Source organism: Pteropus medius, unplaced genomic scaffold, assembly GCF_902729225.1.
Source record: "Pteropus medius unplaced genomic scaffold, Ma_sr-lr_union100, whole genome shotgun sequence".
In the NCBI taxonomy this organism is placed as follows: domain Eukaryota; kingdom Metazoa; phylum Chordata; class Mammalia; order Chiroptera; family Pteropodidae; genus Pteropus; species Pteropus medius.
This window is the reverse complement of record NW_024353787.1, coordinates 1790664-1818192: the sequence shown is the minus strand read 5'-3', so window position 1 is coordinate 1818192 and position 27529 is coordinate 1790664. Positions and strand designations below refer to the sequence as shown.

Sequence of the window (27529 nt, the reverse complement as noted above, 5' to 3'; positions counted from 1 at the left end):
TTTACATTATTTTTAATAAACCTTATTTTTGTAGAGACATGTTAGGTTCACAGCAAAAATGAGCAGGAAGTATAGAGAGTTCCCATATACCCCTTGTCCCTACACATGCTTAGCCTCCCCCATCACCAACCTCCCCCACCAGATTGGTACATGTGTTACAATCAATGAACCTACATGGACACATCATTATAACCCGGAGGCAATGGTTTACCTAGAGTTCACTCTTGGTGTTGTACATTCTGTGGGTTTAGACAACCAGAAAGTAGTCCCCCTTTCTCTGTGGTTTCATTTTTTGCAGTTTCAGTTACCCTCAGTCAATCAATGTCCGAAAACATTACATGGAAAATTCCAAGAAGAAACAGTTCATAAGTTTTAAATTGCAGACCATTCTGAGTAGCATGATGAAATCTTGAACCGTCCAGCTCCATCCCGCCAGGAACATTGAATCATCCCTTTGTCCAGCGTACCCACACTGCATATGCTACCCTCTCATTAATCACTTAGTAGCCATCTTGGGTACCAGATCAACTGACGGTACTGTAGGGCTTGTGTTCAAGTCACCGTGCAGCAGCCTAGCACTACGTCACAATGCCTATGTCATCCACCTCACTCCATCTCACCTCGTTTATCGTCTCACATCATCACAAGAAGAAGGGTGAGTCTCGTACAATTAGATATTTTGAGTGAGAGAAAACACATTTACATAACTTTTATTATAGCGTATTGTTATAACTGTTTTATTTTACTATTACTGTTTCTAATCTCTTAACTGTGCCGAATTTACAAACTAAGCTTTATCAGAGGTATGTGAGTATAAGAAAAACTATAGTATATAAAGTGTTTGTTACTGTCCGTGATTTCACCGGGAGTCTTGGAATGTACCCCGCTCCCTTGTGGATAAGGAGTACTGTACAGTGACACGCATCCACCATTATAGTCTTATACGGAGTAGTTTCACTGCCCTAAAAATCCCCTGTGCCCCATCTATTTTATTTGTATTCGATTAGGGAAAAAGATTTCCAGCTACTGCATTTCTGATGCCTGCGTGGAAATGGGTTGAGGATAGTGGTATGATGTGGAGTATAAGGTTTTGATCTTCTGAGAATCTCCAGAAGGAGGGAAACTGAGGCTTGGGAAAGCTTGGTGACTCCAAGAGGGAGGCAGGTAGAGGCGGGGCCACAGCCTGGGTCCCCTCATTCCCCAAGCCCCAGATTCTCTGTGGAGCCTGGCTCTGGCAGTCTCTCCAGCAATAGGCTGGGGGAGTTCGCAGAGCTAAGTCTGCATACAAATCTACTTGGAGGAAAAGGACTTTTTTCATATTTACTTTTTCATTAAAAAAAAAAAAAAAAAGAATCTATAGAATGAGGGCTGAAATGGCAGCATGTGTCTATGGCTGGAGAGATGTATGTTGTATATGTCTGTGTGTTTGTGTGTGTGTGTCTGTGTGTGTGGTCCATCTGTGCAGAACCCATGATATCAGAGTTCAAAGAAATGTCAGATTCTTGGAGAAGGAGATTTTAATTAGGTTAGAGTTGCCTCCAAGAAGTACTAAAATTAAATATGAATCCATAATGCATAGCATCATAGCTAATGGTATGCAAATCGGGCTGGGCTAGGCTGAGGGAGGAACTTAGGCAATTGCAGTAATTGGGAAAAATGTCCCCTGGCCTGCAGCCACAGTCCAGAGGATGCTGATGGGAGGGGGCAGGGACAGAGGCTTGTGGGGTGAGGGTGAAGCATGGACTGGCGGCCAATGTGCTGATAATAAAGAAGAGGTGGCAAGTATTGGGCCTGCCCAGCAGGGCCAGCCCCGGTAACATGACAGCCACGTGCACGCTGAGAAAGCACCTATACCTACGAAGAGGGGAGAAGGTACCTGAGAGGCCAGCTCTGCTGGATTCCAGCTTCTTTGGGGGTGGTTGGGTTTTCCCTGTGGCCAGGCCTTTGGATAAAGGGCAAGTGTAACGCAGGGAAGACGGCTGCTTTGCAGATCACACAGATGTGAGTCTGAGTCTCGCCTCTCTCATCAGCCAGTTATGTGACCTGTGAGGCACCCAAGTTGGACCTCTCTTTGCTTGGCTACAAGTTAGGAACGGCAAACTCTACCTGTTCCAGTTTCCAGAGCTGCCTGAGGGTCAGACAAGTTGTAAATATGTTTAGAGCTGTATAAAAGGGCATTTAATTCCCTTATTTTAATGTTTATTTTCGAGAAGAATAAATACAAGGTAACATCTACTTAGCGCTTTCTATGAATCAGGCATCTTATCCAACTCAATTCTTTCTACAGGCCAAGGGAAACTGAGGCACAGAGAGTGTGACAGATGGGAAGTGGTGAATCTAGATTCAAATCCAGCAAGTCTGAGTCAAGAACCTTCTCACTTAACAACTATGCTAAGAGAGCTCTGGAGGGAAATGGCACACTTCATACTTACACAGGACAATGGACATAACCAGGACAACCCAGACAACTTAAGGACGTGTGGTCACTGGCTGTGATGTGGGTAGAAAGCACCCCGGAGTCCGATCTGACTGACTGTCTGAGTGCTTTCTGGGCCTTAGTTTTCCCATCTGTACTACGTTTATTCTGCTGGCCCAGGAAGTTCACAGGTGCTTTCCAATTCCAAAGCACTGTGTTTGCACCAAGCGGTCCAGCACTATAGAAAAAGGTCTGGGGCTACAGTCGAACCAGCCACATTTAAATTTCTATTCTGAGATTCCAGATGATCTGCTTGACCTCAGTTTTCTCATCTGTAAAATGGGAGACTGATAGTTTTTGCTTCATAGTATTGTTGTGAGGATTAAATGAGATGATGATATTAGCTTACATGTGTCAAGCTCTATGTATTAGACCTGTTCTAAGCACATTACACATATTAGCTCATTAACTGCTCACCAGCTAAAAGCAGCCAACACTTATGTAGTACGCATATGTGCCAGGCACATGGCGCTTATCCACAGTAAATCAATCTGTTCTATTCCTTTTCATCCCCATTTTACAGATGAAGAAACTGAAGCACAGAGAAGTTCAGAATTTGCCCAAGGTCAAGAGCCAGGATTCGAACCCAGGCAGTGAGGCTTCAGTGTCTGGGGTCAAAACCAGCTTTGCAGCTACATCCGATGCCCATATGCTTAGCACAGCACCTGCCTTTTCTAAGGATGCGATATAGGATATTGTTGTGCTTAACGGGCGAGCGTTAACTTAAACACAAGCATTCAGTAAGATTAGACATGGAAAACTCCCAGCACACACTGAAGGCTCAAAAAAAGTCAAATGAATGAATGAATGAATGAATGAATGAATGAATTAAAGGAAGACCATGGGCCTGTTCTGGCTCTTGGTTCTTCCAAACAGGGAGGCTGGTGCTGTAACTGGCTGCCATTCCCCCAGCAGGGCTGCTAATGATGGTCTCAGGGACCTAGCAGGATGCCCGAGAGCACTGGTGGCTGTGGGTCCAGTGTGCCCTGGAAAGCAAAACTGTTCTTTAAGTTCTGGGTAGATGGATCAACTCTCCTCCCAGGGAGCCCCCATGGCCTGGGCCAGAAGAAGCCCTGGCTGTAGTCCCAGAAATCCCTGAGTCTTGTCCAGGCCGGCTCTGTCTTGGGCAGCTGCCCCAGGAGTGGTACGCAGAGAAGAAAAATGGAACAGGAAATGGCACTAAGGTTTTTGAGATGTAAAAAGTGTAAAGCCCTTCCTTTGTGTGGGAATGAGTGCCAGGGGGCCAATGACTATTGAGTTTTCATCAAAGTAATTTATTGATCAATACAGCTAACATGGCTAGTTCAGCGATTTTGTAAAAAAAATAACCATGTGTTGGATGAGAGGAGCACTTTACTGGATTGTGGCGAGCGAGGCCAGGCAGAATCACCCGTGTTTTATGGCCTTCTGGGAACTGGGCCCTGGCAGTTACATCTCTGCGGCTTTATCTTCATGACACCAAAACATTGGGATGGAGGGAAAAAAGATGGGCCAATCTTCCAGATGTTCTTTCTACCTGACAGCAAATATCAAGACGTTTTTGTGCAAGATCACAGCAATGAACCTGAAACCCTCAAGGCAGGGACAAAGGTGATGGGGTAGAAGATGCCCAGGAAATGGAGCTGTATACTTACCGAGCACCTACTGTTTACCATGCCCCGAGCTAAGTGCTTTGACACATTCCATGTTTCTCCATGTTTTCAGATGAGAATAATCAGGCTGGCATTGTGTTCCCAAGGTCATAGAACAACTAAAAGGTGAAGGAATGATTCACGTGCAGATCTGACTTTAGGACTTTCCTGATCCAGCTCTTACCAGTGTGACTTTGAATAAATGACTTGGCCTCACTGATCCTGGGTTTCTTCATGTGTAATTTGGGGAGCCTCAGTCCTGCCCTGCCTGCTGAGCTCACTGTTGGAAGCATCGAACAGGACACAGATGTGAATTCACTTGACATTCCAAAGAGAATTCCATGACTCAGATGATGGCCTCTCTTTCTAGAGTCCCCCAAAGCACCTAGCCTGGACCTAGACACTAACTGATGTTGAATAACTCATCAATAGACTAAGCCAGATGGCCTGATGTCCCATCCTTGAAATATCCAGGTGTCTGAAAGAGTGTGTACTCTTCCTCCAGATGTGTGAGCCATCCATAGGTACAAACTCTGGCACATGCTTCATGGAAGGAGCCACTGAGAACCTTTGCTACTTATCTCCCCACCTGCCCCCATAATGATTTGACACCTTTAAGCCTCCATGGGTTCACTCACTTAGACACTGAGGATTTGACTGAAAAAATAAATAAAATCTCCCTGGAAAAGTAGCCCCTCCCCAGAAGAGAGCTGTGCTCCTCAGAGGTGCAATGCCAGCTCCTCCACTGTGACATCAAGCACATGCCTGGGACAAGCTTGGGTGAGACTCCTTGATGGAAGGGGGTGCACTGCCCATGAGCAGCTCCACGAAAAGACGTAGACAACAGGGAATGAGGCTGAGCCCCAGAGCCTGAAAAGGCCAGATGAACCAACGGTCTATGGTACGAAGCTAGCATGTGCCTTGGACCAGACCCTGGACCAGCTCAGGAGAGCCCCAAGTTGATTCCAGAGTGGGCTTTGGAAATCCACCTCTTCAGCCTCATCTTAAGATAATCCCCTACTCCTCGCATGCCAAGCTCAACCATGTGGACCTCCTCTCTGTTCTGGACCATCCCACGCTCTTTCCCACCTCAAGGCCCTCACACATGCTGTTCCCTCTGCCTGGAATGCTCCTTTCTGCATTCTTCCCATGGCAGGTTCCTCCTGTCCTTCAGGCCTCAGTCTAAATGCCACCTCCTCAGAGAGGCCCTCCCTGAACCCAAACCAAAGAGTAGTTCCGTCCATTATTTGCATGCATAGCATTTGCTGCAATTAATAACTATGTATTTACTTGTTTGTTTATTTGTTTATTATTTGTCACCCTAAGTAGACTAGACAAGATCGTATGAAGAAGGAAATCTCATTAATTTGGTCACCACTCTATACCTAGCACCTAGGACACCTGGCGCATAGTAGGTACTCAACCAGCATTTATTGAAGGAAGGAAAGAAGGGAGGAGGGAAGGGGGAGAGGATGGGAGGAAGAGAAGGAGAGAGAGAGGAAAGAAGCCAGGCAAGATGAACTGCACACCAGCTTCTGAGCGCCAACAGGGATGAGTGTATTCCATCTCAAGTTCCTTCTCTGACAGATTCTCAGACATCTCTTCACACGGATTCCATTTAGATGATCAGGTCTCTCCTGGAAAACTCCATCAAGTAAATCTTTGAACCCCACTCTGCCAGTCTGGCACAACCTTAAGTATCTGACATATGGCGCTCGTCCACCAATAGAAGATAAGCCATACCCGGTGGCTTCGTTGCTGAGAAGCTGGAAATCAGCAGGGAGGCCAGGAACACAGGTGGGGATCAGAGTGAAGTGATCCCAGATGGCTGTCTAGGACATTTGAACCTACGAGGTGTTTAGGAGCATGGAGCCTAGTACCAGAAGCCATTCAATCTCTCTCTCTCTCTCTCTCTCTCTCTCTCTCTCTCTCTCTCTCTCTCTCTCCACTTCCCTCTCTCTCTGTCTGTGTCTTTCTGTTTCCTCTGTCTCCTTGTCTCTGAGTGTCTCTGTCTCAATCACTGGCTTCCTATTTCTGATTCACTCATCTCAATAAGAATTCATCTACGTTGGTTCATTCAGAGGTTAAAACAATGAGGTCAAAACAGGGTCTAAACATCCTGTTCCCATCTTAGCATCAAGGGATCCTGAAGTCCAGGAAACTCCTGCCCAGATTCTATCAGGACTAGGTTCAGAAACCTGAATTATTGTTTACACTAAGGTTTGCTCTAAGTATGTAGAGTCGTCCTAGAGTAAAATCTAGAGGCTCTGACGCCTGACCTCTAGATTGGAATCTGGGTTCTGCCACCTACTGGCTGCAAGACCTCAGGGCAAGTCCTTTCATCTCTCTGGGCCATAATTTCTTCATCTGCAAAGTGGGGCTAACTAACTGTAGTATCTCTTAAGGTCCTTGTGAAGATTAAAGAATGAATACATAAAAGTGCTTAGAACACTCTCTGGCATAGTAAGTGTCCAATGAATACTGGCTATCAGTTTTTTTCCTGGCTTTAGTCTGTGTGTTCTTTTTGATTGTTTTTAGTGCGAGCCTGTCTCCTGGGTTGGGGCAATGAGGAAAGGCAGTGTTGTCCACATAGTAGGAAAGAGAGGAAAAGCACTATTTCCCTGGAGATCATGTGTTAAAGCAGAGACCCCAAGGGACAGAGAGCACAGGAGACTGTGGGACTCTGGGATGTTCCGGCCTGGACTGTTCTCTCATTAAACTCTGAAGCAGAGGGTGTCTGTCCCAGCATGGACACCCCTGCCTTACCCTGGACAGCATTGGAAAGTCACTTCAAGCTGGCACAGCAATCCCTGAACCTGAGGGTGGTCAGATGTGTCACGTACCTCTTTCCACTTTTGGTTCTAAGCACCCAGGAGATGGAGAAACCAGATGCGCTGACCCATGGGTGAGGCCGATGACCCTAGCATGGCCTATGGGGGCTGGGAAGAATGAAGGACACTCGGACAGACTTTCACAGACATTCAAGGCCCAGTATGACCTTGGGGGCCTCTGCAATTTCCAGGAAGTTAAAACCTTTTAGTTCCCATAATTGGTAGGGTCTGAGCTCAGCCCAGGGAAGTGGCCTGATCTGTGCACCCAGGTGGCCTCTGGCACCATCCCAAATGGTGCCAGGAGTAAGTCATTGACTCCTCATCCCTGCCAAGACATTCAACAACATCACCAAGAATATCCTCTCCCTGGAAAGGGACAGGCATCCAGACCCAGGAAAGACAGATGTGCGGGATCTTTAACTGGAAGCATTTTGAGTCTTAGGATCCTTGAGTCTGGATTTGGAGAATAATCCATATACCCAAAAGGAGTCAAAGCGAGCACCCAATAGCGAGAAAGTAGGAGCCCGCATTTGGTCCAGAACTTAACTCACTTGTGCAGAAAGCTGGAGGTTCTTCAAAGAAAACACCTCCCAAATTAATCTGAAGCTTCCCATTACCACCTGGATCCAAGGGGCCATGCGGATAATGAGATCTCAGGAACTGGGCGAGGCAGGATTTACAAACACTATTCTAGATGGGGAGCTGGAGCTTCGTTCTTTGCTAAATCTTCCTTTTGCAGCTGCCTCCTGACAATGTCCACAGGGAACCCTTGACACCAGACAGCCCACACTCTCACTGTAGGTGCAGCCTGGCCAGGGTGAGAGTGTCCAGCACCCTGTGCCTGCCTGGGTGGAGCACAGACTTTCCCCTCCTTCTCTATTCTCCCCAACCTCCGCCAAGCAGAAGTGGCAGCTTTGCAGAGCTTCTTACTTTGTATCACCCCTCAGAGCCTGGAGGGCGGTGGGAAAGGACATGTGTCTGTGTGGCCTATTATCCAGGCCCAATTAGTTGCTGGGACTGTGTCAGAGTGATGGGCCTGCGGCCGCTGCAAGGACTGCAGGGAGTGAACAAGGACAGAGGTTGTTAAACTGCTCCTGCAGAGCTCTGATGCCCTGCAAAGACATGGTAATGTGAAGGGACTCACAGCAGATTTTCTGCCCGGCACATGTTAACTTAACTCTGGGTAATGCCGCCCTAGAGATATACAGCAGCAGTTTGGAGCCAGCTAGGTACCAAAATAAGGAAGGAAGGAAGAAGCATCCTAAACCTACCATTGTCCACTGTGGTGGTGGTGCTGCTGGTAGTGGGTGGGGATGCGGGGGGTCTCACCTGGCTCCATCCCATCCTTGACTCTGGAATTCAATTTGATTTGTTGGGATACTTATTAATTGCCTACTGTTGGCCTCACTTGGGGTGGCTGAGAATACACTGGGGAACAAACTGGAGCCAGGCAGGACAGCATTCACATCTTGGTGACACTATCACTTACTAAAGGGGTGCCTTGACCTCACCAGGGCTCAAATCCCCCATCTGGAAAGTGGGAATAACTGCACCTACCTTAGGGTTGTTGTGAGGGTTAAATGAGATAGACAATGGCTCAATGAATGATAGCTGTTATTATCATGGTAAATAGGAATGAGATAAAGTCCTTGCCCTTGAGAAGCTCCTGGACCATGGTGAGGGCGGGGAGGCGGTGCAGGGTGAGGTGCTCGTGGGGCCCAACAGGAAACCTAAAGTAAAGCAGGACTTTAGGTAAGAGAAAAACATGAGAAATGAACAGTCCTCTTAGTCTGTCTTTTGTTTACTCCTGAAAATAAAAACACAGGCGCACAAAATATTTTACTTTTCTCTCTTAACTCTACTGCGAGAGAAACAGCACGTGAATGACAGTTAATGGCCCTGACGCAGGGGACGCGCGATAGGGAGAGGAGGCTGTGGCATGTGGAACAAGAAGCTGGAAATCCAAAATTTTATATAAAACATCCTAAGTTTTGAATGCTGGTTAAATTAACTTACAAAACTAATTCAACTTAAAATTAAATTGATGGGGGTGGCGGGGGAGGCAGAACCCAGAAACAGAGTTCAGGAAGAGTATTTCTTGAATTCGAGGCGAAGGACTTGTCTTCAAGAGAATGAACCATCAAAAGGCATTGTTGTCGGTGACAGTATTTTAATAACAAAATAAAAAAAACAGTTTGAGGCAAATGCAAGATGTCCAAAAGCTTCAACGGTGAGAGCTCTGGGTTCATAAGGAAGACCAGTGGTGAAGGAGATCATTTCTACACCAATGAGAAGTGCTCTGAAGAGGAGGCTAGAGAAAGGCTCCAGGGAGGCTCAGAAAGGTCATGACCATCACTGCCTGGGTGCACCAGAGGAGGCTTCCTGGAGAAGGTGAGACTTGCAATAGGACATGAAACATGAGAAAGAAGAAATTCAGCCAAAGAGGGGAGGGTATTCCAGGTGCGAAGCACAGAGTGCAAAAGCATGGGAGTCAGAAACAGCCCTACCTGCCTTAAGCTGATAATGGTTCTATATGTGAAGCGGTTTCTCTGGAGCCCGCTCTGGGGGCCAGGACAGGGGTCTGCTAGTGGCTGAGGACTGGGTGGAGCCCTGCAATGTGAAATCCTAAAGGACAGGGGTCTTGCAAACTCCAAACTCCAAGAGAAGGGGCACTGGGGTTGTCCCTGAATTCCTTGCAGCTGCCAGGAAAGGACAGCTGCCAAGGAGGCCAGAGAATCTGGGTGCTCCGGCTAGAGGAACGGGGGACGGGCAAGGAGCACAAGAAAGGAAAGTGACCAGGCTAAAAAAGGCCAGGGCTAGGGAAGTGGGAGCAAAGATCCTCAGGAATTAAGGGAGCTGGGAAGAGCCTGTCCCAAGCTGGTTTCTGGACCCCGTCCACTCACTCCATATTTTGCGTGAATCTGTACAAACAGATTCAACTAATACTCCTGAACACCTACTGTGTACCAGGCACTGTGATAGGTCTTTGCATCCATTATTGAAAATAAAACAGCAATCATGATGATGATGATGACCACGAAGATGATAACTGTATTAGCTAACATCGATGGACTGCCTCCTCTGTGTGCATTATCCTAAGTTCTCAGTTTCCTTATCTATAAAGTGGGGATAAAGTCCTACCTCTTAGATTGCTGGATTAAGTGACTGAATGTCTGGAAGATGCCTATTGTAAACTTATTATAAGCACATCGTAAGCCTCCAAGGGATCTCTATTGCTATTTTTATTAATATAGTCATACTGTGTTAGCACAGCACCCTAGAAATTGAAACCATAAGGAAAACATAGCCCGACAAGTCTTTGTGGGGCTGCCGTTCCCACCCCTGCTGCTGCAGTCCTACGTATCAGTTACTCCTGCACCTGTCCTGCAGGCTAAAGTCTCTCTCCTCTCACCAAGTCTGCCAAGGAGAAGGATAGCTCCACCCTCAGTGGAAGAAGGGGTTTCAGCTCAGCCACAGGGAAGCTCCTGACCCCTTGGAAACTTCTAAGGGAAAAGCTGAGACCAGACAGACCTTTTCCCGGGCCTCTCTGCCAGGTTGTCAGAGGGACCTAGGATTCTCAGAAATCCTGGCTGAGCTGCCAGACATCCAGGACTTGCCTGCCTGCTGGAGGAGGTGGTAAAGCGAGAAATCGTCATTCAAGAAGTGCTTGCCACCTTGGGTGCCAGGAGATAGAACACACCAAGGGTTTTCTGGTCAAACCAGGGAACAATGAAATGGTGCTGGAAGCCCAGCTGAGCCTGCAGACAGCCAAATGTGGCCTTCATCAATGGAGGTCTCACAAAACAGGTGCATGGCTCCAGGAATGGACTACTCATGTGTGTCATGGCCTGGCTTCCAGTGCTCAGGCCTGGGACAAAGGGGACTGCCAGGCTTCTGTGGAGAGCCCTGGACCAGGTGGTTAGGGCACTTGGACTCTAACCAGCCCTCCATTCTGTCTCCACATCTCTGTCCTTTCTCACCTGTACTCAAACAGCTTCCTGATAGTCCCCCAGCTTCCACTTGTACCTCCTGTAGTCACAATGCATGGCCACCAGGACAACTTTTCAAAGGTACAAATCTAGTTATGTTTTACCCCTTCATATAGTCCTCAACGGCTCCCAAGTGCCCTTGAGGTAGTCCAGCCTCCTTATCTTGACTTATATGGCTTTCCGTGAAGCTCACTACTTAGGCTTTATTTTTGCCACATCCCTCTGTTCACTCCACTCACACCGGACTTCCTTGAGTTTTTTAAACACTAGTTTGAGACGTGAAATTGTTGGCATTTGACCAGGTTGGACCTACAAAGCTGGTAGTTCATGTGGTGCAACTTAACACAACGGTCTGCCCTGTGGTGTTTGCATATGCTATTCCCTCTACCTAGAACATATCCCTCGCTCCTCCTTATCACCTTCACCTAACCATCCCTCAGGTCTCAGCCCAAATGTCACTTCCTCAGGGAAGCCTTTCCCGATTTCCCCTGGCAGTCTGCACTTCCTTTCTGTAACATGTTTTTAAACGGTAATGACTCTTTGAAGTCTGTCTTTCCTGCCAGACCGCAAGCCCCAGGAGGGTGAGGATCACGTCTATCTTGCTCACCTTCATAGTACCAGCACCTGGCACAGCGCTGACATATAGTATGTGCTCAGTAAAGGCTCACGGAGTAAACAACTGCTTGTAAGAATGAATGCATAAAGCTCCACCTCGACCAGCTGTATGACCTTGAACCATCCACCTGCTTTAGACATCAATTTCCACATTTGCAAAATAAGGTAATCATACCTACATTAGAGAGATATGAAAATTAAATGACATCAGACATAGCAATATATTAGGCATTATACTGCTCAAAAATTTGATGGGCCCTCCCTGAAGCTGGCTATAGCTTCCAGTCTCCTTCCTGATCCATGGGCACTGCCAAGGGTTGAACTGTTGCCTTCTTGGACCATCACCCCACTGGCCCCAATTCTCTTTACTGGGACCTATAAAACCAGGTATCCTCCCTCTACACTGCAGCCCTCAGAGATTTAAAGATACCACGCTTTGCCTTCACATCTCCAAACTCCAGTCTTTGAGCATCCTCTCTGGCACTTAATCTCCATACCTGCACAATGGAGACAGCACATGCTGCACCTCACTCCTCTCTGGGTGAGGCCGAGACTGATAAGGAGAAAGCATTAGCATTTTTGCTCAAAGCGTGGGGCTGCAGGAGCCCCAGACCTTCCTTACTACAGGCCTCAGATCCAGGTCTGGGATCAAAGCAGCTCACAGAAAAAGCTGCCTTCTGCCGGGTGAGTCAAGCTAAAGGCTTTCCGCCCTCCCCAGCCTCTGGGGGAGATTGATGCCTGCACTGACAGCTCACTCCAATGTATTAGGTAGCTAAAGAAATTGATTATTCCATAAATCATTGTCTGCATGGGAAAAAAAGTCCCAATTTTTTAAAAAAGAAAATATTATAAATCTGTCCAAGCCCATGTGAGCGAAAGTGTAGCCATTTTAGTTTAATTGTCTGAGAGCTTCTTTGCTACAGCCCCAGAAAGAAAAGTCCCTGAAGCTGCTGGCTTCCAATTTAGATGTCCCCTCCCAAACTCCACAAATAGCCATGTCAGGTCACGGACGAAATGGATTTACATTACAGCAGGAAGAATCTGAAATAGCCGGAAAGGAGAACTTTCTCACGCGAGAGGCAGAATCGTATCCCCTAGAGACTTAAAATTTGGATACTAACACCTGCCCTCACCTTTCCTCTTTCTCTTTACACATGCACCCACCCCATCTAGAGAGACAGAAAAATGGCCAAAACGAACACTGAGTGGGACTTGAGGATGGAGAGTGACAGCTCAGGAGTGAAAGAATTCTCGGAACAATGTAAGTTATAGAATGATCTGGAAGAAGCAAGGGCAAGAAGGAGAGTGGGAGTGAAGGGTGAAAAGGAAGAGCTGTGGCTCCACTGGGTGATCTTTAGTTTGTCTCTTCCCTCTGAGCCTCAGCACGCCTCCCCAGCACACAGAGGAATGAGGAAGATACAAGTGCAAGACTGTCTGAATTGTATGTATCTAAATGTTCAAGGAACCATGGTTATCACTGCAGGTCACCTACTTGGATCAACCATGAAGTCATTCAGATGCCAGCAGGTCCAAGAATGCTGCTCCATTCCCCTGGACCCCTGCGATCCCCTGCTCTGTGTACTTTACAGTACACAGAGTGGACGCTCCAAAAATGTTCGGTGAATCAGTGAGTCAGCCCAGAGCCCACGTGAAAAAGACAGGAAATAAACACTAAATTACAAACAGCATAAAAATAGCCACATTTCCAAAGCAGATTTCTCTGATTCTGCGAATGCAAGCAAGAGCAGCAAAAACCCCAGTCCCTTCTTACTGAGCTGTCTCAAGCTAGGGCCCTAAAGTACGCTGCTTGGTAGACCCACTTCCTCCCTGCTCATGCCAGCTCTTTCTAGATGCTTTATGACTTCAGGTGGCATCTTGCCTCCTAAATCCCTGGGGCCAACTTACCTAAACCTCACTCTTTGTTCAGAGGCCAAAGTCAATTCCTCTGACTCTATTCTTCTAACACTCAGCCTCCTATGCCATTTGGCGTCTAGTCCAGGTATTCCAGCCAACTCTCAGGACCCTAATGGTACCTCATGGTAGACAAAAGCTCCCCCCTTTCTCTGAGACATGCTGAGGTCACTTTACTGTCTGGGAGAGACCTTTGTAAATGCCCAGCCCAATCGCAAGGCTTCTCAGACACATCCAGGTGGTAGAGCACCTGGTACTGCTGGGTTCTTTGGGGAATGCCACAAAGCTGTGACACATTTAATTCTCATCACCTGAATGAGGAGTAATTTTATTTGGCTGTATTTAGCAGAAAATACAGCTCTATTAAAGGTATGCAGGGCTCCACAACTCAGGAAATAATACCACACAAAATACTTTTAAGAAATCACATTTAGCAGGATAAAAACATATAACCAAAGCCTACTTACCAAATACAATGTGAAAGATGATGCTGACAAGCTGAGCAAAGATTCTTGGTATCAGGTGTGATATAGGACAATGGAACGTTCATTCGTTTTGTCATCTGCTACTGCTCCCTAGCAGACAAGTTGTACAAGGCACAAAAGATTTAAGAACAATTTATGTGGGGGGCGGGGCAGGGGGAAGGGAGAACATTCTATCCATTCACTTCATTTTCTTTTTCTGTTACTCAGTTAGAACGACCACGAACGGTAGTTCTTACTAGCCTACTGTGTGCCTGCTAAACACCCCAGTCCGGTTTATGAACACCAGAATCCTAGATGAATAGCATTTAGAAAAAGAATGCCTGTTTAGCAAGACCTTACAATAACCACATCACCCTTACTAGAAAAGTCAGCGTGCAGATGGCGCCTTCCCGCTACCGGAGGGCCTGGCTGCTCTCCGTGGTGCTGAACTCAGAGGTTGGGCGTGAACCTTAATTTCCCTACCTGTCACCAAACCACACAGGGTGTATTGTCATCTACGAGCTTTTATAAACACATATGAATCTTATTTGTATTTCTCCTTCAGTGTGAAAAAAAATTCTTTTTTTGCCACAGTGGAAAAATCTAGTCTCCTTATCTTTAAGACTGCAAATTTAAAGCTTCAAACGTGTGTGTGTGTGTGTGTGTGTGTGTGTGTGTGTGTGTGTGTGTGTGTGTGTGTGTAATAGGGAAGTGGATGGGGTTTTCTTAATAGACTAGGGGTCAGAGACCCATGTTTTCATCTGATTTTTCCAACGGCTCACCAAGGTTTGTGGTATCAGTCATTTACCCCTCTCAGTCCTCAGCATCTCAAACTGTGATAAAAAAGAGTGGGGGCAGGTACTGCACTCCCGTAGTCTCAACATTTGGGGTGCCTCCACTTGTGTTCTTCCATGGACTCAGAGTCTGTCAAACAGAATGATCTTGTCTGGCCTCCTTCAGCAAAGAAAGGTTTTCCGGATCCAGAAAAAGACACAAGGCTCAGCTTCTCTTGCCAGAAGCTGGGGATTCAATCTCCGCTCAACTCTCCCCCAGCCCACAGTCTCTGCAGACCAGCCATAATTCAGATCAACCTGAGAGTTCACCCATATTTTATTTACTGATTCGATGTTACGAGACAAGTAAAATAGACGGCTGTCATCTCTATTAAACTGGGCAGGAAAAATGGCCATGTAGGCAACAGGCTCTTTCTGCTCATAATGTGTCATCTGTTTCCTTGGGGAAAGAAGCAAGAAAGGGATGGGCCCGGCTCAAGGAAGATCCTGGTCCTGTCATGTTCAGGAGTGGAATCTCAGGGCTCCACTGCAAGCCTGTCCCAAACTGTCCTCACTCTCAACTACATTAAGACAGCAGACAGATCAGCCCAGTCAGTCAGAAACTGGAACCATTACTTAAGTCCTTCGCTTCCCCACTAATCCAAAGGAAAGTCACTGTATTTACACATCAGGATTGAGATAAAGAATAGCTATTGAGCCCCAATTTTGGAAGCTTGTGCTAGAGAAGCAAACTTCCAATTGGTCGTTTCTTTCAAGTACACAAACACAGACATGTGTACACATTCACACTCTCCAGAACCCAGAATGGATGATATATATGTTCTCAGAGCTAAATGGCCCAGGCTGAATCCCCAGGATAACTATCAACAACTCGCTTACAGAAAGTTGTCATGTAGATCTGTTGTCTACACATCCTAGCAGGATCCAGTGATGTGGTTAAGACAGGAAAAGGGAAACCTGATCCTGACTGGTGGCAGTAAAAGGGCATAGCTACAGTCCTGCCTGGCAGCTGTCCTGAGTGATCAGCCTATTAAAGATGGAACAGCAGATGTCCTGTTAAGTTCCCTTGGTTAAACTCCCAAAGGGAGCAGCAGAAATGCTGAAGGATAAGCGGGAAAGAAAGAGGCGTGAGGCCAGAAAAGGCAGGCAGATTGTGGTTTTTTCTTGTCTCTTCTTGAAGTAGACAGTTTGTATCTTTCTCAAGAGAAGAATCATAATATAAAACCAGACAATGGATGTAAAGACCAATTTTAGGTCTGAGAAAGAAGGGCCCACTCCTCTACATACTCTAGCTCTTTCCAATAGTCTAAATCAGGGGTTCCCAACCCCCAACCATGGACCGATACTGGTCTGTGGCCTCTTAGGAACTGGGCCACACAGCAAGAGACGAGTTGCAGGCTAGCGAGAAAAGCTTCATCTGTATTTGCAGAAGCTCTCTAGCACTAGGATCACCACCTCAGCTCCACTTCAGACCATCAGGCATTAGATTCTCATAGGAGCACTGGTCCCTGGTGCCAAAAGGTTGGGGACCACTGGTCTAAATGGAAAAGGTCTTGGCTTACAAGATGCTGAATTGATATATCAGAAGAATACCACAGACACCATTAGGACCCTAACTTCACTGAAGAATCTAACAACGTCTTCCACAAAATCCTATTGACAGAATAGAGAAAGTGTTGAGCTGAATGACAGGGCAGTTGGGTGGACTTATGTTCAAATGACTATATTCATCAATGCATTTATTTATTCAACAAATAGTTATTAATCACCTACTATATGCCATGCACAATACTAAATGCATTGGACAAAGTGGTGACTAAGCCAGCTAAAGTTCATGTTTGTATTGTACTTATCTCTAAGGTAACTGAGAATTACAGTCAGTAAGTGCTATGACAAGGGAAGTTCAGGGTACTGTGGGGACTCATAGAAGGTAGGAGCTGAGAAAGGCTTCCTGGAGGAAAGGATATACTTGCTGAGACTTGAAGGATGACTGGATGTTTGCCAGAAAGAATAGCAAGAGAAGAGGCCCAGAGTGTGAAGGAAGTCGCAGTTCCTTCCAGGGACTTGGGTATTCAGTACACTGGAGCTGAGAGGACGTGTGAGCCAAGGAGAGACAGTGCATGAGTCTGGAGATGCCAACCACGGCAAATAGCCTGAAAGCATGAGGAAACCAGTGGGATTTGAAATGGGTTCAAGTGTGGGGTAGTGGACCACTGAATAAAGACAACAGACTCTAACATCAGTCATTCCCTGCCTAATGTGTTGGTGGCAGACATAGCTGAAGAGAGGGTAGGCATATTCACCCAGGCTCAGATAGCAGAAAGCTTGCCAGATGACAGAGAGGGGGCCATAGAAGCTTCACTATCCAGAGCAGTGGTTCCCAGCCCCAGCCATACTGTAGGCCAATAAGCACATAACCTCTCTACCGTAGACCTGAGGAGAGAGGCCAGGGAAGAAGAGGATGATATTCATGCCTACCTCCCAAGGATGGGGAGATGGGAACAGGCTTTGGTGGTCCAGAAACAAAGAGAAGAATAACTGCCTGGAGGTTCAATGATAGGATTTACTAGAGATAAATGACAGGTCCTGCCTTTAGGCTCAAAAGATGAACTGCCAAAGAGAAGATGAGAGAAGTTATAGATCAGCAGTGATGTCTGTGGAAAAGACCTCATGTCTCATGAGACCACTGGCTCGGTAAAAATCAACAGAGCAAAATGGCTGCTGAAAAGGCTGGAATAATCTAGGGTTGTATAACCCGACACCAAAGCTGAGATGAGGAGGCGATGAGCTTACTGGTTTCAATACATAAGCAGTACTGTGATTAGCTCTCAGCACCACACTGGAAGCAAGAATTGGGCATCTTTAATCCAGAGAAATAGCTTTATATTTCTGTAGGGCTGCATATGAGGCAGACAGGGAGCTAATCTGAACCAGAATCAGTACGCAGGGTGATCACAGCAGTTAGGGTAATGGGTAACATTTATTGAGTGCTTACTGTGACTATGTTCTAAACTTAATTTCACCTGTATTAACGCATTTAATCCTTACGAAAAACCGTGTGAGGCAGGTGCTATCATTATTATTATTTTGCAAGATTAAACAATTTATCCAAGATCACACAGGTGGGAAGTGACGACGGCAGCCTTAAACCTCAGGCTTTTGGATTCCAGGACCTGTGAGCCTACCCACAATGCTCGATTGCTAAAATGTATTGACGGCTTCCTTTGTACCAAGCATGTTAGTTTTCACAATGATCCCATGTGGTCAAATCTATTATTATCCCCATTTCACAGGTGAGGAAATCTAGGCTTACAGAAGTTAGGTGATTTACCCAAAATGACATAGCCTGGAGGGAGGGAATGAGAGTTTAAACTCAGAAGATGCATTTCAGAACCTATACTTTCAATGTCCAAGATATAGTGCTTTCCCTGGAACTGCAAGCAGACAAATTTGAGAAGAAATTTTGCAAAGATTGGAGTGGGTCAAAGCATTTGCAATCAGGAACAAAGTAAGGTCAAAAAGAGGTGAGCTTCCTACTACAGGGGTATTCAATCAGGGACTAGATATGGACCTACCAGTGGGGGATCCTCCTGTGACTCAGAGCAGTGGTTCTCAAAGTGTGGTCCTCAGATGAACAGCATCAGCATTATCTGGGAACCCATTAATGTGCAAAATTTCAGGCCTCACCTAGACCCATTGAATCAGAAGCTGTGGGGTGGAGCCCAGCAACCTGTATTTTACTGAGAGCTCCAAGAGATTCTGGTGCAAGTGAATGTTTGGGAACCAGAGGTCTGGAATGACCCCTGAGATTCTTTTAAGCCTGGATTCTGTGATTCTTCACCTTAGACAGGAAATGTGATGTCTGGAGCCCTAGGAAGTCCGTGGCTGCCTGCTCTTGCTTTTCCGCCCAATTGGGCAAGCTCTTTGGAAGAGCATATTTCGGTTCTGCAAAGCAGATGCAGGAAAGCTTTGCAGAGGTCTCCCTTGTTCCCGTCTTTAAAGAGCTCATCCCTGCAGTTGTTCTGAGAACTCTATAAACCCCCTTCCATCGGCAGCCTGTCTGCATCGGTCCCTTTAATAGCACAAGACTTAATCGTCTCCTATGGATTGGAACCCTCTTCACACAAACTAAAATCTTAGCTCCTTCTTGCTCTTTTTTTCCCCTCTTCCTTCCTTAACTACCATTCAGCATGGCACCAAAGGATTTGGAGTCGAAACTGCCACTCCCCCTGGATCTCACTCCATCTCATTTTCTCCAATCTGAATGATCATCACGGGGCTTCTCTCCTCCCCGGCTTTTGCTGCAGCCTCATTACCTGGTGTCTCCCAGCAGAGCCAGTAGTGTCTATCCTCCGGGGCCCAGCCTTCAGCCACAGACCCTCTCTATGGACTGTACCTGTTTCTTGCCCAGAAAGCAAAATTGGACTCCCCATCTAAGAAGGACTGATCAGGACTCCCTGGACCAACCCTTCAAGAGCATCCCATGACCAGACTCTTTCCATCTCTGAATACATGCAAAGTGCATTTCAATGAAAATGTTGCAAATGTAGGGAAGAACCAGCTCCCTGTGGGCTGCAGGTGTATGAGAAATAACAGGCCAGGGGGAGTCTGGGAGCTGACATAAAGAAGCCTCCTTGGAAGGGCACCTCTCTTGCTCCCTAGCATGGTGGATAATTATCACAGGCTGTTGATCCATCCATTCCACTGTAGGTACATGGTTATATGGGTAATGGGCAAATGCCCCATACTGAGCTGCATGGAGCACTGAGCATCAAGGTTGGCACAAGGCAGATGATACATGAGAAGAGGACATCCTTAGAGTTCACAGTCTGATGGCAGAGACATGGCCTCCACCCTTGGGAAATCTTTTTCTCCTAACATTTATTGAACATCCGGCACTGTGCAAAGAGCTTTGTATACTTTATCTACTTTAATCCTCACGCAAACCCTATGAAGATGATACTATAAGATTTAACCATATGAAATTTTTGTAGGTCAAAAACAGCTGAATGTGGTTTAACTTAATGTTAATATTTCTATCTTATAGATGAAGAAATGGAGGCTCAGAGGTTAAATGAGTTGCCCAAGGTCACACAGCAAGTACGTGTTAGACTCAAATTCAGATCCACCACATTTCATCAAACCCAAGACACATCATTATACCTGAAGTGCCAAGAAAGAAAAAAATCCTGCAAGTAAACTCAGACATGACATGTGAGATACATACTGATTTCAGAGATGTGAAAATGAGGGGCCAGTCTCAGAATCAATGATGTATATCACTTGACTCCAAAAATTTAATTCTACCTCTTGGTGGAGATGAGGGAAAGGTGGCCTTAAGCACCCTTGGGCAACTCCTTGTCTAATGGTAGAAGTACGACACACATGGACTAGAGAAAGCCCTAGACACCCACAAGTATAACTACAGCCAAGGTCAATAAGCATTAGTAAAGAAAGTCTAAATGCCAAAGGAATCCAGAAGAGGGACATGGGAAAGTGAGCTTTGGGGAGACGGGCGTGCCAGGCTGGAGCTGGAGACAGCGTGGACCCTGGAAAGACAGTGTGGACCCTGGAGACAGTGTGGACCCTGGAAAGACAGAGGTAAGGTAGGGAAGAGTGCTGTGGGCACAACGGCTACAAAATGTGGCTAATGAAAAACAAAAGCAAAATCAGAATGACGTGTTGTCCTCAAAACCAGTCGCCTCACCTTCAGTCCAGTCCCCTCTCTCCCAATGGCTCTCAGTTAGGATGTTGTCCCTGGAGCACAGGAGAAGGAGAAGAGAACAGCAAATACAAGTGCTGGGGCAGGCCAGTGGCGCCGAGGGATACGAAATTTGAGGAGGTACCACTCTCACCGTCACTTGTGCAAGTTCAGGGTCACCGTTAACAGCCTCCTTAAATTCTGCTCCTTAGCTGCCTCACTCACCTCATCCTAGTCCTGGCCCTGTGCGAGTCAGACTCCTTGAAAAACAAGAAGAAATGCTGATCTTTGGACAGCATTTAAATGTTTTTGAAAAGATATCACATCTATTCGACCCTATGAGGCAGGCAATATCATTACCATTTTACAGATGGGGAAATTGAGGCCCTAGAAAAATAACATGACCCCTCTGATCATGCTTGTCCCAAATCTGTCACCTCCGTAAGGACTCTGAGCCATGCCGCTTTCCCTACTGCCAGAACAGTTCAGCCTCTGGCAGCCACCGCTGTCCTGGTGTCCCCATTTCCCCCGAAAGAAGGAACATGGTGGAAAAGAAGGGTTGGTTCTTTCCCACGGGGGAGGGTGGATTGGATAGCTCTCGCCCCTAACACATATGCCAGGGCCCAGTGTCAGCAAGCTTTACCCTAATATTGTCCCCTGGACTCAATTCCTGGCAAGGCAGTCTCTATTTAGAAGGTTAAAATGTGACACTTGCTTAAAAGTAAAATGACCATAAAACCTATTAGCCTGGAAATAATTTGGAGGGGAGAGGAGACAGGATGGGGGAGGGAAAAGGGAGGTGAGAAAAGAAAGGGAGAACGAAGAGCTAATTTACTGGTCATCTCCTCTGGCCAGGTCACTAGCTGAAGACATGGAGGTGAGGAGGGGACATAGACATGGGGTCCTGGGGTTTCCTCAAGGCTCTGACATTGTCTTTAAAAACAGCATGGTGGCTGCCTGGGGGACATGCAGGCTAGAGTCCCCAGAACAGAGAGATTTCTGTGGGTGGGCTGACCACACCCCAAAGAGAGCCCAACCTTTATTTCCTTGGATTAAAGTGTTGGGCAGAGTGCAGAAGCCCAGACAAGGTGGGGTGCAATCAGTATAAGAACGTGTACTGGCAGAAGGGGTGGGAAAGACAATCCATACCTTTCCTCACAAGGAAGCATATCTGCCACGTGGCCCATCAGCAAGGCCAGTCTGACTCTGAAAGCCTGGGAGGGTTAAATGTTGCAGAGTCTACACAGGCATCCCCCATAACAAGCCAAATGGCCCAGCCCCGCTGAGGCCACACTCAGTACCTAGAACCACGGGGTTGGGGAGTTGCACTCAGCGCCTGTAGAAACCGTTAATATCTATCTTCCAAATACACAGACAGCTAAAAAAGCACAGGATCTGGAGTCAGGCTGACTGGAGGGGAATTCTTCTCCTGTCTCTACCACTCACTGGCCGTGGGATCTTGGGCAAGTGACTTCACCAAGCTTAGTTCCCTCATCTGCAAAATGGGAATAATACCTGCAGGGTGGTGAAGACTAAATAAGATGATGAGGAACATGCAACAGCTACATTTATTGAGCACTTACTATTCACCCACATTACTAGTAATTGTTTGAAAAGCACTTAACACAATGCCTAACAGTGAATAAGCGCTCAAATAGATTGGGGCCAGTGTATTGTTGTTGTGTGATTGTTTTATCAGTTTGATTGTGCTCCAGACCCAGGTAAGGAGGGGCCCAGGCAGAAGACAAGGCCACCACAGCCACCTTAGCACAGGCACACTGCCCCCTGGTGCTGCTGCTGGGGATGAGCACCCGGAAGAAGAACGATTTAAGCTAAGAAGCTCACCGCAAGCCCCCATCTGCACCAGCCCCTTCCTCCCGCCAGCCCAGCCAAAGCTCCAGCCCCATCACGCCAGCCTCCTAAAGACAAGCCAGGGCTGCTGGGTGCTGGCCCCAGAGGAAGGGCCCCGATCCTGGAGCCTCAGTCCTCTCTGTTGCCAGGCAGGGCTCTGGAAGCTCCAGGCTCCTCTCTGCTGCTGCCCAGCCAAGTGGAGCGTCGGCTTTCTCAGTTTCCTCTGGAGGATCCTGAGCAAGCAAAGTGGGGTTCAGGCTGAAACTGCGGGAGGCAGAGGCAAGGGCAGCTGTCTGTGACAAGGTGGAGGAAGCTTGGCCTCGGTCGTGGAGCACAATCAGGTCTCCCCCTAAAAGAGCACCCCGAGCAGCCCTGCAGCCTCCTCTGCATGTGGCCTTGTACCTCCTCCCAAGAGGGGTTGTTCTAGTACCTACAAGGGCATCTGTGCCTCCCCCACAGAGGGTACTCCGTTTCTTGGGACAGGGACAGAGAGTGCTTATAAAAACACAGGGACTCAGGAAGGCTCATAATCTCCACAAAGGATCCTAAAAGCAGCGAAGAAACCTTGTATTCCTGAAGAGGTAGGAATGGAAAGTGGCCCCTCAAAATCCTTTTGAAATAGCACAGCGGGCTGGACCCCTGAAGTCAGCTGTCCTGCTCAGAGGCAGGGGGATGCAAGTGACCTTGGAAAGACCTAGTCAGGACCGGTTGCCTGGCTCACCGTGCATAAACCACCTCTAAAAGCCCCAGATCTTCCTGACGTCAAAAGACTGTTTAGCACAGTGCGAGGCAGGCATCAAGAAGAAATTAAACTCCAGCTAGAGAAGGAGGGACAGGAGCAGCTGGGCTAGAAAGTGGAGGCAGAAATTTCTCAAGTTAATGCTCTCTAAGGCCCCTCAGGCCACTCCCAGGTCTCTCGTCTGAAGCTATTTACTTCCAGGGGGGGAAACCCTATTGATCTTCATTCAGCTTCTGTCTGCTCCGACAAAGCATGATGTTTCAGTGCTTCGCCAGTCACCGTGAGAAAATTCTCATTGTTTTACATGCAATGGCTCCCAAACTCAGGAGCCAAACGTTCAGGACCATTTGGGTGAACTAATGGGAGGAGATGCAGACAGGGCTGGTTTGGGATCTCTGGGGGTGGGAACCTCACTCCCCTGGGATAGACTGCCATTGCCTGCTGGGTGCCCCCAGCCTAAGCTCAGGGACTCACAGCTCTGATCTGCTCTGTCTGTAGATGCTCTGTGAGTCTGGAGCTAAGCCAGCCCTTCCCTCCCACCCTCTCACTCTCCCCCACCCCCCAGCCCCCACACATGCACACACACCTGCTTTATGTCTCTGCAGTCATTTGGCTCTGAACCTCCCTCCTGTCTGACTAGAGATCACCATCATCCACTCAAGCTCCCCAGCTGCTGCCACCGCTGTCTGGTTCCCCTTTCAAATTCCAGGCTGGCCCTCGATTCTACAGTATGTATGTAACATGAAACACAACAGAGCTAACCATGAAAACTACAATGGCGCTGGCAGTCTCCACCAGCCTGTACGGAAGGGAACTCTGAAGTCACAGAATAGCCCAAACCATGATGGTCAGCCCAACAGTTTACAGATGGGGAAACTGAGCCTCTGAGTTGGAAGGAGAATGTGATTTGACCAACAAGACCCAGTAAACTGGCAGAAGACAGAGAAGAAAAACCTAAGCCTTTTGGATCTCAGCCTAGGGGCCCCTCCACTTCAGCTTCTAGTTCATGTAACCAGGAAATCCAGGTCCCCACATGAGGTCACTGAAGCCCATTTGGCTGAGAGGACCCATGTATTAAACTGCTTTCCATGAGTTAAGACCGGCATCTATCTGAACAATAACGATAATAATAATAATAAAATGCCGAACAATATGCCTTAAAAACCTTCAATGAACAACATTTAATAATCACACGCAGAATACATCTTCCACATATTCATATAAAATAATCAATGATCATTTTTTTCCGCAGACTACAATCCAATTATTCTCCCTCCCTCACTCTCTCCCTCACTCTCCTTTGTTACTTGCAAACCATCCAAGCAATCAATGCCTTGACCTCTCCCTCTGATAGACACAATTACAAAAAGACAGAGCAATGCAATTCATCTATTCAAGACGGATTGTTTGAACACTCTGTCACACTGCTGAGCTATCCATCTCCTTGTCTAAGAGGAAATTTCAGCCCCCAAAAGAGGCACAAAGAGAAGGGGCGGTACGCTGCTCCCCAGCCCAGAGAGCCCTTTGCGCACCTGCAGGAAAACCCTCTCCCTGGCTGGTGCTCGGCAACGCCTGCCTGCTAGAGAAGGATTTGGCTCCAAGTGCTGCCGTCTCAGGCACCAGTCTCTAGAACCAGAAGCACCCTACACACTCCGGAGCCCAATTTCTAGGGCCTCAATTCCTGCAGCCCCAGCCAGCGCCCTGAGATCACAGGGTTGGGGAGGAATGAGCAAAGGGAGATGGCATTGGGCCCGGCCAAGGCTGTGTGTTTGGGTTTCAGCATGAGAGTCAGACACACACACTCACTCTCTCTCTCTCTCTCTCTCTCTTCCTCTTTCTCTCTCTTCCTCCTTTCCTCTTTCTCTCTCCCTCTCTGCCACATCCACTGTGCCACATTTACTGTAGTTCCCTGAATCCAGCTGAGGCTTAAGCCTTAGCTCAGAAGGATGGAAGTTCAGCTCCCCAGGAAGCTCCAGAGAAGCCCAGAGGCCTCAGAGCCTTCTCATCCTCTATCCAAGCTGGCGCAGCTCTGGTGGTCACGTTTGGCATGGGCACAGCACCCCAGTCCTCGAGCTGGGAATCAAATGGGGCTGGGCTCAGATATAAATGGCCTGGGCCGACACGCTAATTAATCCTGGGGTTTAATATGAAGAAGATTAGAAGAGAAGAGGGCTTTGCCATCCTTAATTGCATTATTACACGCTGAACCCAAGAAAGGGCGGGCAGGCTTGGGGATTCCCCTCAGGGCAGTGAGGAGTCCCCCAGTGCAAGCCGATTTCACAGGAAGAGGGGGCAGGTGAGAACACATCCTTCTGCCCCTCCCGGTCTCATTCTTCTGGGGCTGCCTTCACCTGCTGCTGTCTTCCTGGGCCACCAAAGACCTCCACTCCTGAGGCTGGGCTGGGAGCATGCCCATCCCACCCCTGCAGGGGAAGGGCCACGGAAGAGGAACCTGCAGTGAGTGGACTGCGTGCATAGAGCCTTTTGGGTCCCCCCTCTTTTCTCCCAAGGGCACCATATCATGCAAATCCCCCCAAAAAAAACAGAGGGAAGGAAGGAATAAAGGAAGCGCTGGCCCACTACTAAAGGGCTGCCTGTCCCGGGAATGGTGACTAAACTGGGCATTCAGGCAGAGATCGAAAATATTTTTGACTTGCCAGAAACACCCTAGGTTGCAAAGGGTTAAGCCTGACCGTGAGGGCTGTTCCCCGAGGCCAGAGACTGGACTTCTCTGCTTCCCGATGTGCACCTGTCAGGATCCTGGGCTTGGACTGAAAGACCCCCGCTTGGGCAGAGCTGAGGATTGTGTTCTACAGCCATCCAGGTGTCGAGCTCAAAAGGGTCTGGGATCCAGGAGAGATCCACGGAAGAGACAGACCCCAGGATTTCTGACCGCCTCCTAGGAAAATCTCAAGTACGAAACCAAGCCCGACATTGGTTCCGCGCACCCCTCACGCCTCTGGCAGCCCAGGGGCCGCGCCTAGACGAAGAGCCACAGTGGAGGAAAGTGGCCCTGGCTCGGCAGAGCTCTGCCCGCCTTGTGCAAGACGCTCGCGGTGGCGCCTCGCGAACCCAGGCGGCCCAGGTCTCCGGCCTGGCGGTGGGTGCAGGGCCTGCGTGGCGGAGGCTCCCGCGTGGCCAGACCGGGCCCAGCCTTGGAGGCCGCGAGCCTAAGACACGCACCCCTCACCCCTACAGCCCAGAGCGCTACCTACGGGGTGCCTCGGGCGGCCACAACAAAGTTAAAGCCGGGAGTAAGAGTCCGCGACGAGAAGAGACGCAGAGACGCCAGAGCCCCCAGAAAACCGCGCGCAGCGCGCCCAGCCGCCGCCAGCTGCGGAGGGATTTCGGCTAACTTTAAAAGCCACTCGCGTCCCTCTCGCTTCCTTCTATGGCTGCGTCGGGCAGGCTCCGTTGCTCCCTTCCCCCCACCCGCGCTGCCCCAGGCGGGGGAGAGGCCCCCACCGTAAGGGGCGGCAGAAGCGACCAACCCGCTGCCCCTCCCCTGCCCCACGCCGCGGGGCTGAATGCGGGCTCGCGAGGCCACGGGCGGCCCCTGGGAGAGGAGACTGGCTGCCTCCATCATGCGAAGCCGTATCGTGCGTTCCCGCCGCGGCCGCAGGAGCTATGCCCCAGGTGAAGGCAAGAGGCCCGCGGGGAGCGAAGAGGAAAAAGAAGTTGGCGCCTTCCCCAGGGTTCCCGCTCCGCGGAGGAACCGGGTCCCAGAACTCGGTCTGCGGCGGGTCCTGCTGGCAGTCGCCGGTCAATGCGCCCGCTACTCGTGTTGGGGCTGAAACGCTTCGCTACACCCCGCCAGGTCTGGCCTCTCAGGAGCGCGACAAGGGCCCCTCGCCCTCCTCGGCCCGGCTGCCTCCTCCCTAATAAGTGAGTCCCGTGACCCGGGCTTGGAACTTTGTCCTCACCGGGAAGAGCTCCTTGTGGTCACACGGCCCGGCAGCCCGGAGAGGTTGGCAAAATCTTTTGGGATCGTGTTCAGCGGCCCCATTCCCGCCCCCGCCCGGGCGCACGGAGACCCTCGGCTCCAGGGAGCCCTTACCGATCCGGATGACGTGGGGCATCCCGCGCGAGTCCGGGATCCAGAAGGCACACACGAGGAGCCCGGCCCAGTATTCCCAAACCAGACTCCGGAGGCGCCGCCAGGGAGCGGTCATCGTTGGGCGCCGCCGTGCGTGCCCGGGGCGCGGCCGTGGCGGGCTCCCTGGGGCGGCAGCTCTAGGCGCGGGCGCGCAGCAGCCCCCGAGGCGCCGCCTGGCCCAGCTGCCCGGCTCCCGAGCGCCGCTGCGAGTGGGGGGCGCCCCGCGGCGCCGAGCACATCTTACTGGGGGGCCACCCCGCGGGCGTCCGCCCCGCCCGGCTGCCGCCCACGGGCCGCCCGCGAGCGAGGCTCTTGGGCTCCGCCCGGGCTCCTCTCGGACTCGGCTGTGGCTCGCGTCGGCTCCGCTCCCGCGCGGGCTCCCACCTGCCCCGGCTGCCAGGCGCTGGCGGGAGGGCAGCACGCGTCTCCGG

General features: G+C 49.0%; 1 protein-coding gene across 2 annotated transcripts in view; it reads right to left on the bottom strand.

The window, feature by feature from the left end:
- GRIK3 (glutamate ionotropic receptor kainate type subunit 3) overlaps positions 1 to 27183 on the bottom strand; it is a 209373-nt gene extending 182190 nt beyond the window's left edge. Inside the window, exon 1 of one of the 2 annotated variants that reach the window (XM_039850974.1) lies at positions 27060 to 27183. In XM_039850974.1, coding sequence (XP_039706908.1) covers positions 27060 to 27174 — 115 coding nt within the window. In that variant the 5' untranslated portion in view covers positions 27175 to 27183. The remainder of the gene's footprint in view (positions 1 to 27059) is intronic. The other variant, XM_039850975.1, reaches the window with a different exon arrangement.
- Between the last annotated feature and the right edge of the window lie 346 nt (positions 27184 to 27529).